This window comes from Anabrus simplex, chromosome 1, assembly GCF_040414725.1.
Source record: "Anabrus simplex isolate iqAnaSimp1 chromosome 1, ASM4041472v1, whole genome shotgun sequence".
In the NCBI taxonomy this organism is placed as follows: domain Eukaryota; kingdom Metazoa; phylum Arthropoda; class Insecta; order Orthoptera; family Tettigoniidae; genus Anabrus; species Anabrus simplex.
This window is the reverse complement of record NC_090265.1, coordinates 1026176675-1026195445: the sequence shown is the minus strand read 5'-3', so window position 1 is coordinate 1026195445 and position 18771 is coordinate 1026176675. Positions and strand designations below refer to the sequence as shown.

The 18771-nt window shown below is 40.0% G+C and overlaps 1 protein-coding gene across 1 annotated transcript in view; it reads left to right on the top strand.

Annotated features, from left to right (window-relative positions):
• LOC136857914 (uncharacterized) overlaps positions 1 to 18771 on the top strand; it is a 175974-nt gene that overhangs the window by 15505 nt on the left and 141698 nt on the right. The window contains exons 2-4 of the mRNA XM_068225176.1: positions 6087 to 6299; positions 8686 to 9357; positions 15109 to 15303. Of these exons, the coding sequence (XP_068081277.1) occupies positions 6087 to 6299; positions 8686 to 9357; positions 15109 to 15303 (1080 nt within the window). The remainder of the gene's footprint in view (positions 1 to 6086; positions 6300 to 8685; positions 9358 to 15108; positions 15304 to 18771) is intronic.

The following is an 18771-nucleotide window of genomic DNA, read 5'->3' as shown; positions in this document are numbered from 1 at the left end:
TTCCATCTCCTTTACTAAATACATATGACTCCATTTAATCGTGGCATTTATTATTTTAATCACGGTTCATGGACATATTTCACGACATTATGACCTTAATTCCGTCATAACCTTAAATTATTGTAAACACATCTGTCTATTTAGCAAGCATATCCTACTGCTGGTTCCTAACTTGACATTCTTTGCTCATAACCAACGTACACGCGTACCTAAGTCTCCCTTTGACATAGTATACAATTCACTGTCACCTTAATGAACTCAATATTTCACACTACATGGATCACATCTCGAACGTAGGCTTTCATCACTGATTGACTACCTATCTTTGGATTCGTCATTCATATACGAAGATTACCTAACCACCTTTGATCTAATTCAATACGCCACTTTCGTCGCTTCATTATTTCGCACGGAACAACTTAACAAATCATATTACACTTACAAATGAATATAACACATTACTACACTAATTCAAAAGTAAGACTTATCTGAATTCAGCAGCTCCAGTCGTCGGCATATGTCCAGCTGACAGGACATACGGATACGCCTCCTTTTACTTCCCTAGGTGAATGGGAAATACTGGCATAATTCTCCTCTGGGCTTAGTCATCTCTCGGCAGGCAACGTCATCCGACGGCACCCATTTGGGCAGTCTGGCCTATCATCTTCTTAGAACATCTTGCTAATTTATGGACTAGTTGGAATAGAATAATAAAGAGAATCAATTAGCATTGCCATCATGAACAGCTGTGATAATCTGCTTAACGCGAAAGATTGCTTTCTTTGAAAGAGTTGATCTACTTGACAAATAATAATCTTGGGGTAGTATACTTCTATGACTTGAAATGAACAGATTTTTCTCCTTTATCTTTCCAGGAGTTATTATAGGATTCCCACTTCTGTAGTTCTTTAACTTGGGTGATATCGAGTAATACGTCAGCAGAGATTGCCGTGACGTAAGCTTGTCGTAGTTTATGCTTGAGTTTCCACGTATCTTAAAGTTCGCGGAACGAAATTAAAAATCTTCTGCTGGATCTGCGACGCAGCTTCCCATAAATATGTTCCTTGTTTCTGCTTAAATGATCTCTTGTCGATACCTTCTTTAATTCTGACGTAGTTGCTTTCCGTCTTTGACTCTGATTTAGAACTAGCAATTCAATCTCGTTTTTTTTTTTTCACTAATCGTTAGTAACAATCTTCACATTCGTTCTTTTTCACTGCCTTTCGGATCTAAATTCTTTTCTCTAGCGCCTAAGGTAAATACTTTGCTTTCGCTTGCGGTATCGTCAGACATTTTGACGTTACTTATTCTCGGAGACCTGGACTCCATCTTTGTCCTTCTTACGGACGGAACTTCTTATAACAGTGAAATGGCACAATACTAACCTTCAGAAATCTTCTCTCATCAGTATTCCACACGTTCTTCCTACAAACACAGATTCATTGCAGCTGAACACAATGAGACTGCCACTGAACGCGCGCTAGGTAACACTGGGATGTAATACTTCCCACCTAGTGATCTAGGTGGCAGTAGTGGTCAGGTTATTAAGTTTGAAATTAAACTGTGCAGCTCTCTTATACTAGCAAGTGAAACTGCATGCTCTGTAAGTTTTCATGCTTTCATTCCCCGCCCGAAGGTGGGGCGGGCCCCCTAGAGAGTGACGCTCTCGCTCGGGCCAAGAGAGGTGAGGAGAACTGAAAGATGGGATAAATGAAAAAGGTGGGTAAGCGATTTGACAGATTGAAGGAGGAAGGGCTACGCTGCTGGTAATGAAAGAGTATGGGCATTAGGCGTGAAGTTTGAGGAGGATGGGAAAAGTGAAGATTTACACAAGAGTGGCGATTTGGAAGTTGCTGGGAAGGGTGAGGTGGTGAAATGTTGAGACGATGTGGTAGAGGACGGTTGTGAAGTATCTTAGATGTTCAAGTGTCGGCGGTGGAGGGAAAGAGAAATTCAGATGGTGAGAAGATGGGCGGACGTACGGTGTAGGTTGAAGGGAAGGATGATCTGGCCGGGTATGACGATGTGGTGTAGGGATGGGATATCTAGAGCGGGGAGGAGAACGAGTAGGCTCGACTTAATGAAGACGGCCGTAGAGGGTTGCACCGTTGGCTATGAGTTGGTCAACGGCTGCTGGAGTATAGGGTTGAAGACGCACTATGTACGTGGGGCCATAGGCGTTGAAAATGCTGGAGGCCTTCCGGACTGCAATGGCGTGAAGACGAGGGTGACGTTGAACTTCTGTTGCTGGAAGGAGAGGGTCGATGCCGCGAACGACATAGCTGTAGACAGCAGTAGTGGATAAGCTTGACGGCGGTGATGACAGTTGGCTGGCGGCTGCTGATGGTGCGGTTGTAGACGGTGGTAACGGAGTCGACGGTGGTGTTGGTGTTGCATCAGTTGGTGGTCTGAGTTGCTGTGAGTCGGACCGTTGAACATGGTGTTGAGTAGGAGGAGGAGGAGGAAACGTCATGACAAGGAATGGATGAGACAGAACGGTAGTGGTGACAGGAAAGGTAGAGACGGCAGAAACGTAGACGGTAGTGGTGATAGGTGTGGTGGTAGTGGTGGTGGTAGCTGGGACACTGGAAGAATAAGACGATGTCAACGGTGGTGCAACAATTGTAGACGGAGCATGCGCTGGGTCCATCAGCAGGGCGGGACGATGTGAAGTATGTATGTAGGCCGGTCGAGGGATGTGCAGTGATGATGCCATTTTCGAAGAGAGTAAGTTGGAGGGGATCGAGGACGTAAGTGAATATAGCCGACTTCCAATCGTGGTGTCATTTGTGCTTTAGGCTCGGCGAGGTGCGAGTTATAGATGAGGCGTCACCCCGGCCGAAAAAATACAGAATCGATGTGTGTCGAAACCAGAGCTGTGTGTGCATGCTCTGAAACAGCTGGGAAGATAATCTCCCTAAAACCGTTATGTATATATGCGAGTTGGGAAGATAATATCCCAAAGACCTATAAAGAGTTATTGACACAAACTTATAATAGCCTACTGTAGCAAAATGCCTTAAATGACTTGTAGCTTATTATTTGGAGCTAACATACCAAAGTAAGCACAACATATTATGATAGTGAAATTATTAAGAACTGGAGTGGAGTATACTCTAAAAGATTGCCAGTTATTACATTTAATCGTTTCCTAGAAGGCCGTTCTTCAAAATTATGTACGCGTGTGGACCATTTTAAAACCGCTGTGCTCCAATGAGAAGTACAGGTGGATATCACACATAATACAGGGAGGTTTGGTTCAACTTTCCCATCACAGACTTTAGGCTTGCAATCTGCTGGCCAACCACAGCAACAGAAACACACTCTGCAAGACCTGAAGATCATTGCAGTCCGGGCTGACGTGGGTGAAAAAGAATTGTTGTGGTGACAGAACTAATCCAAATAATCGTTTGGTTCACGTGGTGAAACGGTTATAAATATAGCTCCATTAATTGGTTACTTAAAAACAATACAATAAAGTGAATTGAGTGGACACTGGTGTAGAGTACACTATCAGAGACATGACATGGAGTACCATGAATTTTTACTGTGTTCTAAATATCGAGTACCTTGGCCGGAATTTAGTACGTGATTTTTCTATTATTAGTCCCGCTTTCATCGAGACTTTTAATACCCATACTTCAAGTTAAATGAAGTAAAAAAAAGTATGTCCACCTCTGTGGTGTAGTGGTTAGTGTGATTAGTTGCCACCCACGGAGGCCCGGGTACGATTCCCGGCTCTGCCACAATATTTGAAGAGTAGTACGAGGGCTGGAACGGGGTCCACTCAGCCTCGGGAGGTCAACTGAGTAGCAATGGGTTCGATTCCTACCTCAGCCATCCTGGAATTGGTTTTCCGTGGTTTCTCACTTCTCCTCCAGAGAAGTACCCAACTTAAGGCCACGGCCGCTTCCTTCCCTCTTCCTTGTCTATCCCTTCCGATCTTCCTATCGCCCTGCAAGGCCCGTGTTCAACATAGCAGGTGAGGCCGCTTGGGCGAGGTACTGGTCATCCTCCCAGTTGTATCCCCCGACCCAGAGTCTGAAGCTCCAGGACACTGCCCTTGATGCGGTAGAGGTGGCATCCCTTGCTGAGTCCGAGGGAAAAACCGAGCCTGGAGGGTAAGCAGATTAAGAAAGAATGAAGAAACTTATACTTTACAGAAGATGGCAGATATCGAAAAACCTCTAAATTTACAGTGAATTTATAATAATATTGTTGTTGGTATGTAGCAAAAATCAGTCAATCACTACTGATCTGGACTTATGGCAATCCCCCAGGTGGCAGATTTCCTACCAGTTGTTTACGTTGAATTTTAATTAGTGACTCCTAAGAAATTGGACATTTCTTTCTTTCTTTCTTTCTTTCTTTCTTTCTTTCTTTCTTTCTTTCTTTCCTTCTTTCTTTCTTCCTTTCTTTCCTCCTTTCTCAATCTGCTTACCTTCCAGGGTTAGTTTTTCTCTCGGACTAGCGAGAAATCCCACCTCTACCACCTCAAGGGCAGTATCCTGGAGCGTGAGACACTGGGTCGGGGGATACGACTAGGGAGTATGACCAGTACCTCGCCCAGACAGCCTCACCTGCTATGCTGAACATGGGCCTTGGTGGGGGATGGGAAGATTGGAAGGGATAGACAAGGAAGAGGGAAGGAAGCGGCCATGGTCTTAAGTTAGGCACCATCCCGGCATTTGCTTGGAGGAGAGTGGGAAACCACGGAAAGCCACTTCCAGGATGGCTGAGGTGGGAATCGAACCTACCTCTAAACAGTTGACCTGCCGAGGCTGAGTGGACCCCGTTCCAGCCCTCGTACCACTTATCAAATTTCGTGGCAGAGCCGGGAATCGATCCCGGGCCTGCGGGGGTAGCAGCTAATCACACTAACCACTACACCACAGAGGTAGACAATAGGAAATTTACGAAGGTTATCAGTGCCTTCGTGGCAGCATGCCGGCCTTTCAGCGCTGGGTTCCGTGGTACAATTTCGGTCACTCCATGTGAGATTAGTGCTGAACAAAGTGGAGGTGGGACATATTTTCTCTGGGCACTCCGATTTTCCCTGACATTTTCATTCCGGCAACACTAACCAACATAATTTCATTTTAGCTGTCATTCATTAATCATTACCCCAGAGAAGTGTGGCAGGCTTCGGCAGCCGGCACCGTTCCTATCCTCACCGCTAGATTCTGATCCGGATCAACCTGGAAACAGGATGTGGATTTATTTATATTTCCTTCATAAATTATTGCAGTCGTCCGTCTCCACGGTTTAGTGGTTAGCATGACTACTGCCACCCCTGGATGGCCGGGTTCGATTCCTGGCTCTGCCAGGAAATTTGAAAAGTAGTACGAGAGCTGGAACGGGGTCCTGTCAGCCTCGGGAGGTCAAATGAGTAGAGGTGTGTTCGATTCCCACCTCAGCCGTCCTAGAAGTGGTTTTCAATGGTTTCCCACTTCTCCTTCAGGCAAATGCCTGGATGTACCTAACTTAAAGCCACGGCCGCTTCCTTCCCTCTTCCTTGTCTATCCTTTCTAATCTTCCCATCCCCCTCCACAAGGCCAGTGTTCCGCATAGCGGACGAGTCCACCTGGGCGAGATACTGGTCCTCCTGCCCAGTTGTACTCCCAACCCAAAGTATCACGCTCCAGGACACTGCCATTGAGGTGGTAGAGGTGGTGTTTGAACATAAATTATTTAACTGGAAATGAAGAACATATTGACTTGAAAATGTAAAACGTAATATCAGTATATAATTATTTAGAAATGCATATCAACTTTACAGGCCGAAATTTTCTTTAATTTACCACATGCCTGCACTTCAATTTTATTAAAAACAGGGCAGGAGATATGTAATACACCTTGACCGCAAATCTGCTCGTCGTACTTCTTTGCCACGAAGATCTAGTGTTCTCAGAGATGATGCAATGTACTACACTCACGTAATATGTGCAATTGTGGAACGTGCCATTTAAAAGATCACAAGACACCATTATAGTATCATATTTGCTTTGTTGATTATGGAGTGGCAGTTCATATCTTTATCTAGTATGTATTTCTGATTATTTATAAATTTTACAATTTTTTTGCAGACTACATGGTCGGCTTTCTGGTCTTACTTGCTTTGGTAGCGCTTAGCGTTGCCAAGAAAAATACTCCTGAACAGGAACGTCTTTTCGAAGCCCACCCTTCTGACTGCTCAGCCTACTACGAACTTCAATTACGCCAATGTCCACAAGGTCGCCTATTCAATATTGAGGAACAGAAATGTGACTCGCCTGAAAACGTCAACTGTGACTGTAAAGGTAAGATACTGCCTTTTAAAATATTAATAATAGTAATTCGTTCCTGTAAACCTGTGCAATAATAATCAATCATGACTTTAGTAAAGTTAGCGTTATATTTTTCAATAATTTAATGTAAAATAGTTCACAATATATTTCAATTATTCGGTTTATTAAAGTATAGATTTTCTACCCTCCCTTTGAATTTCCAAAGGTTTTATAAAATAACGAGTTACTATTAGTCAATCGTTTATATAAGATCTGTAGATGTACGCTATAATTATTAAATGTATCTTCATTCTCCCAGTGAAATTTATATATTTTGTATTATATGACTTTACAAGATTTGAACTGAAGAGAATGTTTAAATGTATATGAACGTTAGCCACGCATTGAAGACTTTTCAGCGGGTATTTATTTGCCATTATAAAATTAATACAAACCATTTAAACTCCTTGGAACGTTAATTCCGCCTGGCTGCTCTTACAAGCTCGAGTTGGGCCACGCATACCACCATTGCTTTTGCACTCAATGAGAAAATGATTAATAACGATGCAAAGTTATCGGTCGATGTCTCTGAGTGAACATCTTCGTTCATGCTTCAATATTACTTTGGTTATAAACATTTTATAGCATGTGGAAACAATTAAACTACAAACTGAGAACAAATGTAATAGGTAAGAATAATCCATCAGTGGTATCTTTTACTTCATCTTCAAAGGTGTGTCCGGAAAATACGAATTCAAATATTGAGGATTAATAAAACCCAGAAAATTGTATTCAATTGTGCGTAGCTCTACTTATTAGACGTGTCTCCTCCTGGTGTGATGCCAAAATCTTAGAATTATTTCGTTTTAATTCTCTGATATTATTCTTGGCTCATGTGAAATGTTTTGCATGTATTTCTTAATACTAAGGTAACACCTCGGCAAGTTGTTCCCTCATACAGTGATATCTCATTTTATTAATGTGGATTACTACCCTTAAAACGAGGTGTTGCTGAATTCCTCAACCAAAAATCCTCGTATTAGAAATTCATGATCTTTCCCTCTTCAACTTGTGGAAAATTTGGACAAGGTGCCGCTCTCAGGGGAATCACCCTTTATTTCTTAGTCAGTTAAGATTTTCTTGCAGACATCACATCTATACAGTCCGCTAGATATGTTTTACTTTAGTATAGGAAACTGATTGACATGTGGTTTCTATCGTATGAAACTATAACAATAAAAATGAGAGTTATCTATTCTAGTAATTCCTGCTCTGGTAGTCGCTGAGATGTCGGAAATTGTCCCGTAAGATTTCTTTTACATATTTCAATACCTTCAATCACCACTTTACTGATTTTAGAGCAATGAGGTTTGGCTCAGAACTCTAGCATCTGAGCCACTTATTCCAGCCCTATCACTTGGATTACTTCATTAGCAGCAATGGGATATTTCTCATAAGGAAACCTTTTTGATATACAATTGCAGTGGCTATTCACTGCCCTTTTGATCTTCACTCAAGCCAAGAAATTTTGCTCATCTCTTAATGTTCTCACTGGAAGCGTTAAGTGAAGTTGTGCATACAGAGTGTAACAATACAGTAAGGCCTAAGCTTCAGGACACATTTCTTACCAGTAGAAGAAGAAAATTCCTTATATAGGCATTGGTCAGGAAAATCTTTATTTCCTTGTTAGATCTCAGTATATACAACTCTACGTAGTGCACTTATCGCGGGAAACACTGCATATCACACGAAACGTTTCCTTACAAAGTTCTCTGTTTTCACTGATGCATGCATCCACTATATTCTAGGGATACATCAGCACATCCGGGTTTCAATACGACGGCGTGGCGGTTTGATACATGTACCAATGCTAACGGAGGACATTTTAAATATTTCATATAGGAAAGAGTTTCACGTGGTACTTTGGTAGGCTCTATTCCTGTGTGTGTCCCATCGTTAATGTAGAGCTGTAGAAACTGATATTAACATGGAAATAAAGCTTCTTCGGACCCATGGCCGTATAACATATTTCCTTTCACTGTGTAATGAGTATGTCCTGAAAGTTTGTTCGCGCTATTACACCTTGTATCCAGTTACATGAAATTACTTCTCGACGAAGGACACGAATTTTTGTCAGTGGTTCCTCTATATAGAATAACCAATTAGATGAACATAATATTTTACTGCATCTACGACTGGCATTTGTGTCTTAGAGCAATACAAACTTTGCTATAGCATACTGAGCACCAACATGTGCTGCGCATAGTTCTTGTATCGACGTCCCTATGCTGTTGATGGATATAGGTAACTATCTGGCTCACTCTGGTAATGCAAAGCACTCACACTGAAGGTTCTTCTTGCTGTTTGACCCAGAATACAATCTCTTACTTAGTACTGAGTTGTGTGTTTCTTGTTACAGGTGACGGAAATACTTGTGAGAGGTCGCCTGGAGAAGAACAACAAGGGCAAGGAAGTGATGATCATGGTGGATACAAAGGTAACAATGACGAAAATAATGGTAATAAAGGGCATGACCGTAGAGAAGATAATGGCCATGGAAATGATGGAGATAAATCCAATAAGAACGGCAAAGATCACAAATATGATGACACTGACAGTGAAGAGAATCACGAGAATGACAGCAAGGAGGATAGGGATGACGATGACGACGATAGTCAAGAAGGACATGGGAAGCATAAAAGACACCATGGGAACAAGGAGGATAGCGATGAAGATGACGACGATAGTCAAGAAGGGCATGGGAAGCATAAAGGACACCATGGGAACAAGGAGGATAGCGATGACGATGACGACGATAGTCAAGAAGGACATGGGAAGCATAAAGGACACCATGGGAACAAAGAGGATAGCAATGACGATGGCGACGATAGTCAAGAAGGACATGGGAAGCATAAAGGACACCATGGGAACAAAGAGGATAGCGGTCAAGAAGGACATGGGAAGCATAAAGGACACCATGGGAACAAGGAGGATAGCAATGACGATGACGACGATAGTCAAGAAGGACATGGGAAGCGTAAAGGACACCATGGGAACAAGGAGGATAGCCATGAAGACCGTAAAAATTCGGGTAAGTTCTCCATGGTTCTGATTTCTTGATCATGTGATTTAGCTTTAGATATAATGCAAAGTATCAAAGGGGGAAAAGTGACACACATTCAGTCTTCCAATTTTCGGACGCGCAATATGTTGTTCAACTTACGTTTTTAGATGTTGCATGAGTAGTCTTTTCCATGGATCTATTCTTCTGTAAACATTACACAAAATGTACGGCTCGATGGCTAAATGGTTAGCGTGCTGGCCTTTTGTCACAGGGGACCCGAATTCCAGTTCCAGCAAAGTCGGGAATTTTAACCATCATTGGTTAATTTCTCTGGCACGGAGGCTGGGTGTATGTGTCATCTGTATTATCATTTCATCCCCATCACCACGCGCAGGTCGCCTACGAGTGTCAAATCATAAAAGACCTGCACATGGCGAGCCGAACATGTCCTTGGACATTCCCGGCACTAAAAGCCATACGGCATTTCATTGCACAAAATTATACAAATGTTATAAATATTACATCCTGTGAAGTTCCAGGACATGAATGGATCCACAAAAGAAATGTGTCAGTTTCATTGAGGATTTATATAATGCAATATTACGAATTTATTGCTCCCAATTATTGAAAAGCATTTCTTACATTCTTTTTGATAAAAGCATCTTAACGTATACAAGACGAATAATTTATTTTATGAATACCTTCTATAATCAAACAATTTTTTTTTGAACAGAATGGAAGGCTAAGCTTTATTGTTTTATAAAATTTACAAATTTACTCCGTACATGAATCATCTTTTTTTTTCTATTTGCTTTATGTCGCACCGACACAGATATATGTCTTACGGCGACGATGGGATAGGAAAGGCCTACGAATTGGAAGGAAGCGGCCGTGGCCTTAATTGAGGTACAGCCCCGGCATTTGCCTGGTGTGAAAATGGGAAACCACGGAAAACCATCTTCAGGGCTGACGACAGTGGAGCTCGAACCCACTATCTCCCGATTACTGGATACTGGCCGCACTTAAGCGACTGCAGCTATCGAGCTCGGTATGAATCATGTAATACATGTTGTGCATTAGTATATAACATCTTAAAGAGTCTGTAATAGCTATCAAAATTAACAATATTGTAACGTGACGAACTGAGAGGGTGACAGAAATCCCATTACTGGCAATGTTTAATTCTAAGGGCTACTAATATATTTTAACTAAGATTACTTATACCCTAACACAATCACTCCCGTTCCACAGTTTATTCTCTCCATTAACACTAACACTATCACACCACTTTCATAGTTCACACTAGTCGGTTTCAAGTTATGCACGTCGTACATTGTCTATCGCAATAAGTGAACACATTCATTCACGGTCATACACTCCAGCATTCTTCTTCGAAACCACTTGCTGGTCTTCGTCAGACTCCCGCGCTGGCACCACACACCGCCCGGGGCACTCACAAACCGCAGACAGACACGAGATTCGACTTAGGCCGGCCATACACGCTGCGACGTACCGGAGAGGTTTGCCTGTACAGTTGACCTGCGCAGGTAAACCGGAGCGTGGGAGGCACCTACGTTTGATGAACCTTCACAGGTGGCCAGACCTGCACCGGCGAGCCAGGAAGAATCGAAAAACAATTCCGTTACCTGCGCAGAACTCACTCGACGACGGGACTGAACACACCACAGAGCTCCATTGCAAAACTCCATGCCAGTACGAACGACAATACTCTGTGATTGCTTACACACTCGCTGACCACTTATTCGACTTATATAGGCCGGCCAGCAAATCGAGATTATTCAAGAAACGGGCTATTTCCAGAACAGTCTCCGTGGTTTCCCACTTCTCCTCCATAAAAATAAAAATATTTAGAAACATTCCGGTACGTGGTTTTCAAGAAGCTCTCCACTGAGTTTTCCACACTGAACAAACACGCAAACATCCCCAACACATACACACACTCCTCATAAAAATCTATAAAACAATAAAATTAAACACACGATAACACCTGCAATGGCAAAATATTCACGAACTCAGAAACACTTGTGTGAGCGCGCAAAAAGAGAACTTCCCAATGTTACCAACATCATTGAAATAAAACCAGCAATGTCGTAATGGGTCCGCCTCTGTGGTGTAGTGGTTAGCGTGATTAGCTGCCACCCTCGAAGGTCCGGGTTCGATTCCCGGCTCAGCCACGAAATTTGAAAAGTGGTACGAGGGTTGGAAGGGGTCCACTCAGCCTCGGGAGGTCAACTGAGTAGAGGTGGGTTCGATTCCCACCTCAGCCATCCTGGAAGTGGTTTTCCGTGGTTTCCCACTCCTAATTGATAAATAAAAACAATAAACTAGCACTAGTAGACACAACACATCCAACAACAAAATTAAACAGATGTCGAGTCCGGTATCAAACCCACATCGGAATGAAGCCGAGGACCAAAATCACGGGGCAGAACCGACTCTTGAATTTAAACATCCAACATAAAATAAACCTCAAAGAACACATTCAAATAGATACGTACACACACTACAAAAACAAAAGTATAAACGGTAAACAAATATGACTGGCTGTATTTCATGGGAAAAAATAAACTTGTGTGTGAATGGAAAGTCCAGAGTTTGCCTTGGACCTAGAACCAATGGTCTCCAGGATGCCACCGAAAAGTGGGTTTCTCAAAACCCCTATCTAAATTATTCAGAAAAATCAACAAACTTACTAGCCTGGCGTTCCAATTACTCATATACTTTACAGAGATAAACATGAAACAATTAAAATAAATCTTCTAATGAGAGCTTATATTTGCGAGTCCCAAAGTTTCTCTGTATTTGTGTGCAGGCTTGAACAATCTTGGCACAATTGTCTTTTACGAGTACGGTCAGGCGCACCCTCTCAACAAGTCATAAATCAGTCGTCGCAGAGCCGTGGTTCTAAACGCAGGCTGGTGACCCTTTATTTAAATAATCTCAAAGCGAAGCATTAAGTCTCCTCGAGAAACAACTTGGTGAATATATCATTTCAACAAACATCAACATATCATATTCAAATGCTTCAATCGCTTATACATTCTCTGCCCATTTACTTCTCTTTAAATTACATGAAGCCGCTAATTATCTTGTGACTGTCAAATCCTTTAATGTTGGAGGAGCCGGGTTCTCAACTAGTCGATCGCACAGAAAGTCATCCTAAGATTTTCTTAAAAATCAGAACGCAAACAAAAATATCAAATGGATTGTAACATAGCCATTAACATTATTCATTATTCTAGACATAGAAGGAAATCCCTATCTAAAATAGGAGGACGTGCGTTCGAATCCAGGCATGGCACACATCACACAACTTGATACAGCGATCTCTATCTTATAATAATCCAAATTCACTTTAAAATCAGAGTGCATCGCTACTCCCACGTTATCATACCAATACTGGCATTTTAGAAGATACTACCGTCACGCATTATCAATATGAATTGAATATTATATATAAATAAAATATTGAGTATATCGCTTGAAATCTTATATAAAACAAATCTATATGTTACCCTTTCAATCTAAAACACTCTCCTTCGGATATTTCATCTTTAATCCATACTCATGATTTATTTTGAATTAACGTGCTATAGGTTCCAAATTTATCCCATATTCCAGATTATCCGTTCCCATCTAGATAAACATTATTTAGTAAAACATGAATACCACTGGAAAGCTTTTCCCTAACTTAAAAACAAATGTATTTCACACTTACTATCCTATCGTACGTGATCTACATATTTACAAATTAACCCCGCATTTGCAAGACTACATAGTATTTCACACATGTACTCATCGTCATGTCGAGAAATCCATGGCTCGGACCTTGGTAAGGCCCCTGGTCGTCGTTTAATCCATCATAGCGCTGACGTGGATCACTGGTTAAAATATTCTTCTGGTCATCTTGAACACCTTCATAATCCTGGGGTCGTCTTCACTGGAAAAAGTCTAATGTTATTGAGTTCAATTAAATTCCGTCTTTCACCAACACAGGTTATGCAACTCCAATTACGGTGGATTCTACTTATAATTTCACCATCACAGTTTATGAAACTCCAATTACGGTGATTTCTACTTATAATTTCACCGTCGCAGTTTTTAAAATTCCAGTTACGGTGGATTCTACTTAGAATTTCACCGTTCTAGTTTATGAAACTCGAATTCAGTTCCCGCGGTCGTCTTTGCAGCGTACATCGTCCTGTTAGTCGAAATTTCACATACCTTCTGTAATCTAGCTGTTATCTGTAATCTTGAACATAGTCTTTCATACAGCGTATCGACAAAATACACACTAGCACTCCCGAACAAAGGCAAGACCGGGACACCAACGGACCGTGTGTCTGCCTCCAATACTTCAAGTCAAGTCCTCCCTTGTACATCAACGCGGGCTCTTTTAAAATTTTACCCCAACACGAACAACGGATGGCGTACGGTCCCCACCACATTTTGCATATCATCCGTTCTACGAGTCCTCCGACACAGGCCATACGATCAAACGTGTAGGTCAGAATTCTACGTAATTTGGTTATGCGTTGAAAACAAATCGATCGGCGATTTCTCTGATATTTACAATCAAATACGACGCCTTTTCGGGAATTCCTCGTCCGGATTCTGGGTTTTCATCTAGCGTGGGTACGCTACTATTTGCTTATATAAACTTCTGGTGGCGTCATTTTACAAACGTTGAAATTTTATAAACAATTATAATTTTGGCAGAGGTCTACTATATAAACATATAACATGCCGAGGTTTCCCTTACTAATTGATGCGCTTATCTGGAAATATTACGACTCAAATTAAGCTCGCACGTTGGCCTTACCGTGCTTTGGCCATTTTTATAGGGCGAAGTTATCAATATGTATGTTCCTTGTCAATTAATCAAATGTATGACCGGTTACAATAAGTTTTTGACAATTAAATTTTAGGCCTTCCCCTAAACTACCATTTCACTCAGCGTGAATACAATTTTTTTAGCCGAGATTGTAGTGGCTCATCCCCCTACTTTACATACCGATTTTCATTAAATTCTCTTCAGCCGTTTTCTTGTGATGCTTGTACATACATACAGACAGACAGGCAGAGAGACAGACAGACAGACAGATAGTACGAGAAAGTAAATAGTGCGTGTCCTTGTTACTGTGGACATGACCGACACAGAAATACCATTCCTTTCAAATTCTGAGCAATGTAGAGACAAAACTCTTATTTTATACATTTACTGTAAATAGATTTATTTATTTGGTTATTTAATTGTTGTAACATAAAGAAACCACTTTATTTTTACGAATGGTATGGAATTATGGAATTTGGCCATCTCTCTTGGTCGTGTGTTATATGGCCTAGCAAAATTCCGCAATTTGATTTATTTTGTTTATAGCCTAGATTGTAGTGGCTTATCCCCCTGCTTTACATACCGATTTTCATTTTCTGCAAAGGGAAGTAACTTATAAGGATATTGTGAATTACGGTAGGCTGTATAATGAACTTTCCACTTTGACACTTGCGCTGCTCTTTATGCATTCTACATGCCTCATATTCCCTTTTAAACACATACCAATGAGTGTTACTTTATTCTACAGGCAAATTCAGTTTAACAGATTAATTTGGTATCCCAAATAAACTTTTCTTGATAACTAAATTTATGGAGAAAGAGCACCGTGCGTTCCATAACAGAGTTAATTATCCTTGTAAATTATAACCAGTCATAATTGTAATTATTTTTTTCTTTCCTTCAACATGTTTTAATTGTTATAGTGTGCAAGAAATTGGAACGCAGTCGGCATGGTAAATGGCTACCTCGTCAGTGCTCGAAAAAATCCCAAAAACTGGGACATGTTTGCAAACTGCAGTGCAGTCGAGGATTTGATAGGAGTGGTGGATCCGAGGTTCGCTGCACGGAGTCAGGCTGGGAGGGAGAATATGGTGTCAACATTATCCCTACTTGTATGAGTGAGTACCATTTTCTATAAATGTTAACAATTAACAAACTTAAACTGAAACAACGTTCTTCTCCGTAGCGTAACGGTTAGCGCTATTAGCTACCACCCTTGTTGGCTCTAGTTCGATTCCCGATACTGTCAGAAATTTGAGATTAACAAGAGGGTTGTTAAGTGGTTAATTTGACAGCTTTATACTGGGAACCGGTATGATTCCATTCATGATTTCTATTATTATGGCATCCCATTACTCAATGTATGGTGTACCGCTCCTGTATTACTATCTCTTTTGCCGAGTCACTTTAGATTTTAATTACTGTATGTCGTATAGGTCTATCACGTTTTTAAATTTCAGCGAACCAATAAATCGCATGAATTCTCCTCCACTGGTGATATACTGGAAAGAGCTGCAACAAGTCAGGAGGAAGAGAAGCTATTATACTTTCCCTCAAATACATAGCTCAAGAGGGTATTTCTTAAAGAAAAGTAATATTTTAATTAAGCAAAAATAAGTCTGTCAGTATACAGTGAGCCTGAAGCCAAAGGGACAGCACAGTTGTATTACGAACGAGAACAGTTGTATATTAAATGACAGTAGAGGTAGATCTTTGTTTACATATTGCACACACGACTTTGTGCTTATTTCCCTTCGGATATTGTGTGATCCTATAGATAACATAATATCGGCAACAGTATGCTTTTCCACACATTCTCCTACATGGAAATTATGGAAGTATTACATGACATGAAAAAAATTATAATAATGATTAATCCACATTCCAAGTATAAGGTAAATTGTGACATTCCACGTGAAGGAAGATATGCATGACAGTCAAAACAGCAGTATTCATGTTGAATAGAATAATATTTCAATAACAAAATAAAATAAATAATTACTAATCAATTAGTGAATCATTTAATTCATGCTATGTATGAATAACAGTTTTTAATTAGTTTTAGGTAAACTATAATAACATAGAAATGAGAACCACGAATATTTGAAGAAGTCTCACACTAAGATAATGTAGGGAGCTTGATTACATGTTTATAACCTGGTAAAACCACAATGAGAAGCGAATAGACATTGATCCAGTCGACATCATAAATTTGCTCTTATATGAATTACGTAGGTATTATAATATTGCCTCCTTAACATTTAAAATTAACCAAGACGACGCATATTTACTATCAGATCAGCTAATATGCTTAGATCACAGTGGAAATATGTTTTCAACTAATATAAAGGAGATATATTATCGTCGACTCACAACAGTTTCAATATGAATGAATATGATTGTTCATAACATGTAGTGGAGTGTAAAAAGTATGTAATTTAAATTCGTGTGGAATACTATGATGTGTTAAATTCGGTAGGAATATGATGCCAGTATAAGAAGAGAGTCATCCTAAGAACACTATGTAGTAGGCATATGTAATATATGTTAACAGGACTGTGGATTATTCAAAAGTAATAAGGGTTAAGGATTTCACGAAGTATGTCCAAGAAGGTTATAGGAATATATAATAACACAAAACGGAAGATAGTCTCTGAGTTTATAAGCTTCAAGCAGGTTGAGGTAATAACATGTTTCTTTGAGTGGTATAAATACAATCACTGTAGGAAAGATATTTCCATATGTTGTCAAAGCAATTATGATTAAGACAAATAGTTAAATATATGAGAATAAATATATAGTTGAAGTATTGTTATAAGTGATCGTCGTAATGTGCCTAAAAGAAATAATATCCCTGTGAATAAAGTTGTTTTCAATGCAAAATATGAAAAGAGGCAGCAAAGTGTTATAAATTTGTTGTACAAACGTTCGAAATGGTAATCCTTCTTGAAGAAGTAACTACCTAGTTTTGAGTGTGACAGAAAATAGTAAAGTACAGGCGTCATCAATAATCTTATGATCACGAGTCGTCTCTAAACATAATCGGACTTATAAAATGCATTCCAGGGGTAATTTTCAATAAAATTCTGTGTGGGTAGAGTATTATTCTGGTAACTCAACAGTGGTAGTTAGTTGTCTTCTTTCAGTGTGTTTATTTAATTATTACCGCGATTTAGTGTCAACGTGTTGAGATTTGTTTTAATTGGGGAAGTACTCAAATGGGAATATATTACTATGTAACAGTCATTGGGTAAAGAAACAATCGACGTTTTGTTTCATATTTTCTTGTTATTGATGCTGATGATCAGCTGATTATATCACTTTAACTTTCACGTTGATTATAATAATGAATTATGTCGGAAGAAGAGAATATTCTAATAAGGGAAAATTTGTATTGGTTATATTATTATCTATGGACTATGGTGATATACATTTTTTATATATATATATATTGGATGATTTACTATTGATGTTGAATCCAACATTTTAAAAGCGTATTAACAAAACACAGGTTTGGTGTCGTCTACAAACGTTAATTCAAAATGGGTATAAACCAGCTACATAAATGATATTTCGAACGTCAAACCAAGCAATCCCGTTTATCTCAGTGAAGACTGACTATTTTAAAATAATAATTCTATGATATTATAAATTGAATTATTATTTTAAAACTATTCCTAAAATAATAAATTAGAGAAAATTGAACCTAGTAAACGTTAATCTCCTATTTTCTATTTCATTTTAACTAGTATATCACTTTAAAATAATGAAATTATTTATAAAATCAAGAAAACATTCTTCCAAGTATAAGTACTTCTATGACAATTTAACAGCGTCCGCCATCCAGCAGGATACCATACCCCTGAAATCTTATGCGAATCTGCTGACGAGGCTAGGTTGAGCATTTGATTCGTACCTGATATGCAACTTGTAGCATATCTAAGAACGGTTCAATATATACGCGAAGCAATTGTTATCTGAATTCAACTCGGCTCTCAGCTCTGACTTCTGCATACTTCATTATAACGTGGAAAGAAACACATGGCCAGAGAAATCAGTGTTTGGCGATGCCGCTATAAACTTTGAAGCAAGCGAGGACTGCAAATTATTGAAACCCTAGTAGTTCAACCATTAGAAGTCAGTGAAGATGCACACTAGGGAAATGTCGTTTAAGATTCATACTGCCGTGCTGAGTGGCTCATACGGTTGAGGCAGGTTTGATCCTCGCTCAGTCCGGTGGTATTTGAAGGTGCTCAAATACGCAAGCCTCATGTCGGTAGATTCACTGGGACGTAAAGGAACTCTCGCGGGACAGAATTTCGGCAACTCGGCGTCTCCATAAAACGTCAAAAAGTAGTTAGTGGGACCTAAAGACAAGGACATTATTAAGATTAAGGTTAAGACATTACTAGAGGAATAAAGAGTGAAGTTGTTCTAACTACTGTTGTTTCCTCACTGGGGTAAAATGTGGTATTATCAACAAGGCCGCTTAGCAATTATTTACTGTATTCCAAGAGAATCTACAGGCCATAAGTTCACATCATTTATCGTAGGAACTAACCGCAGAGGGAACTATGTTACTAGAG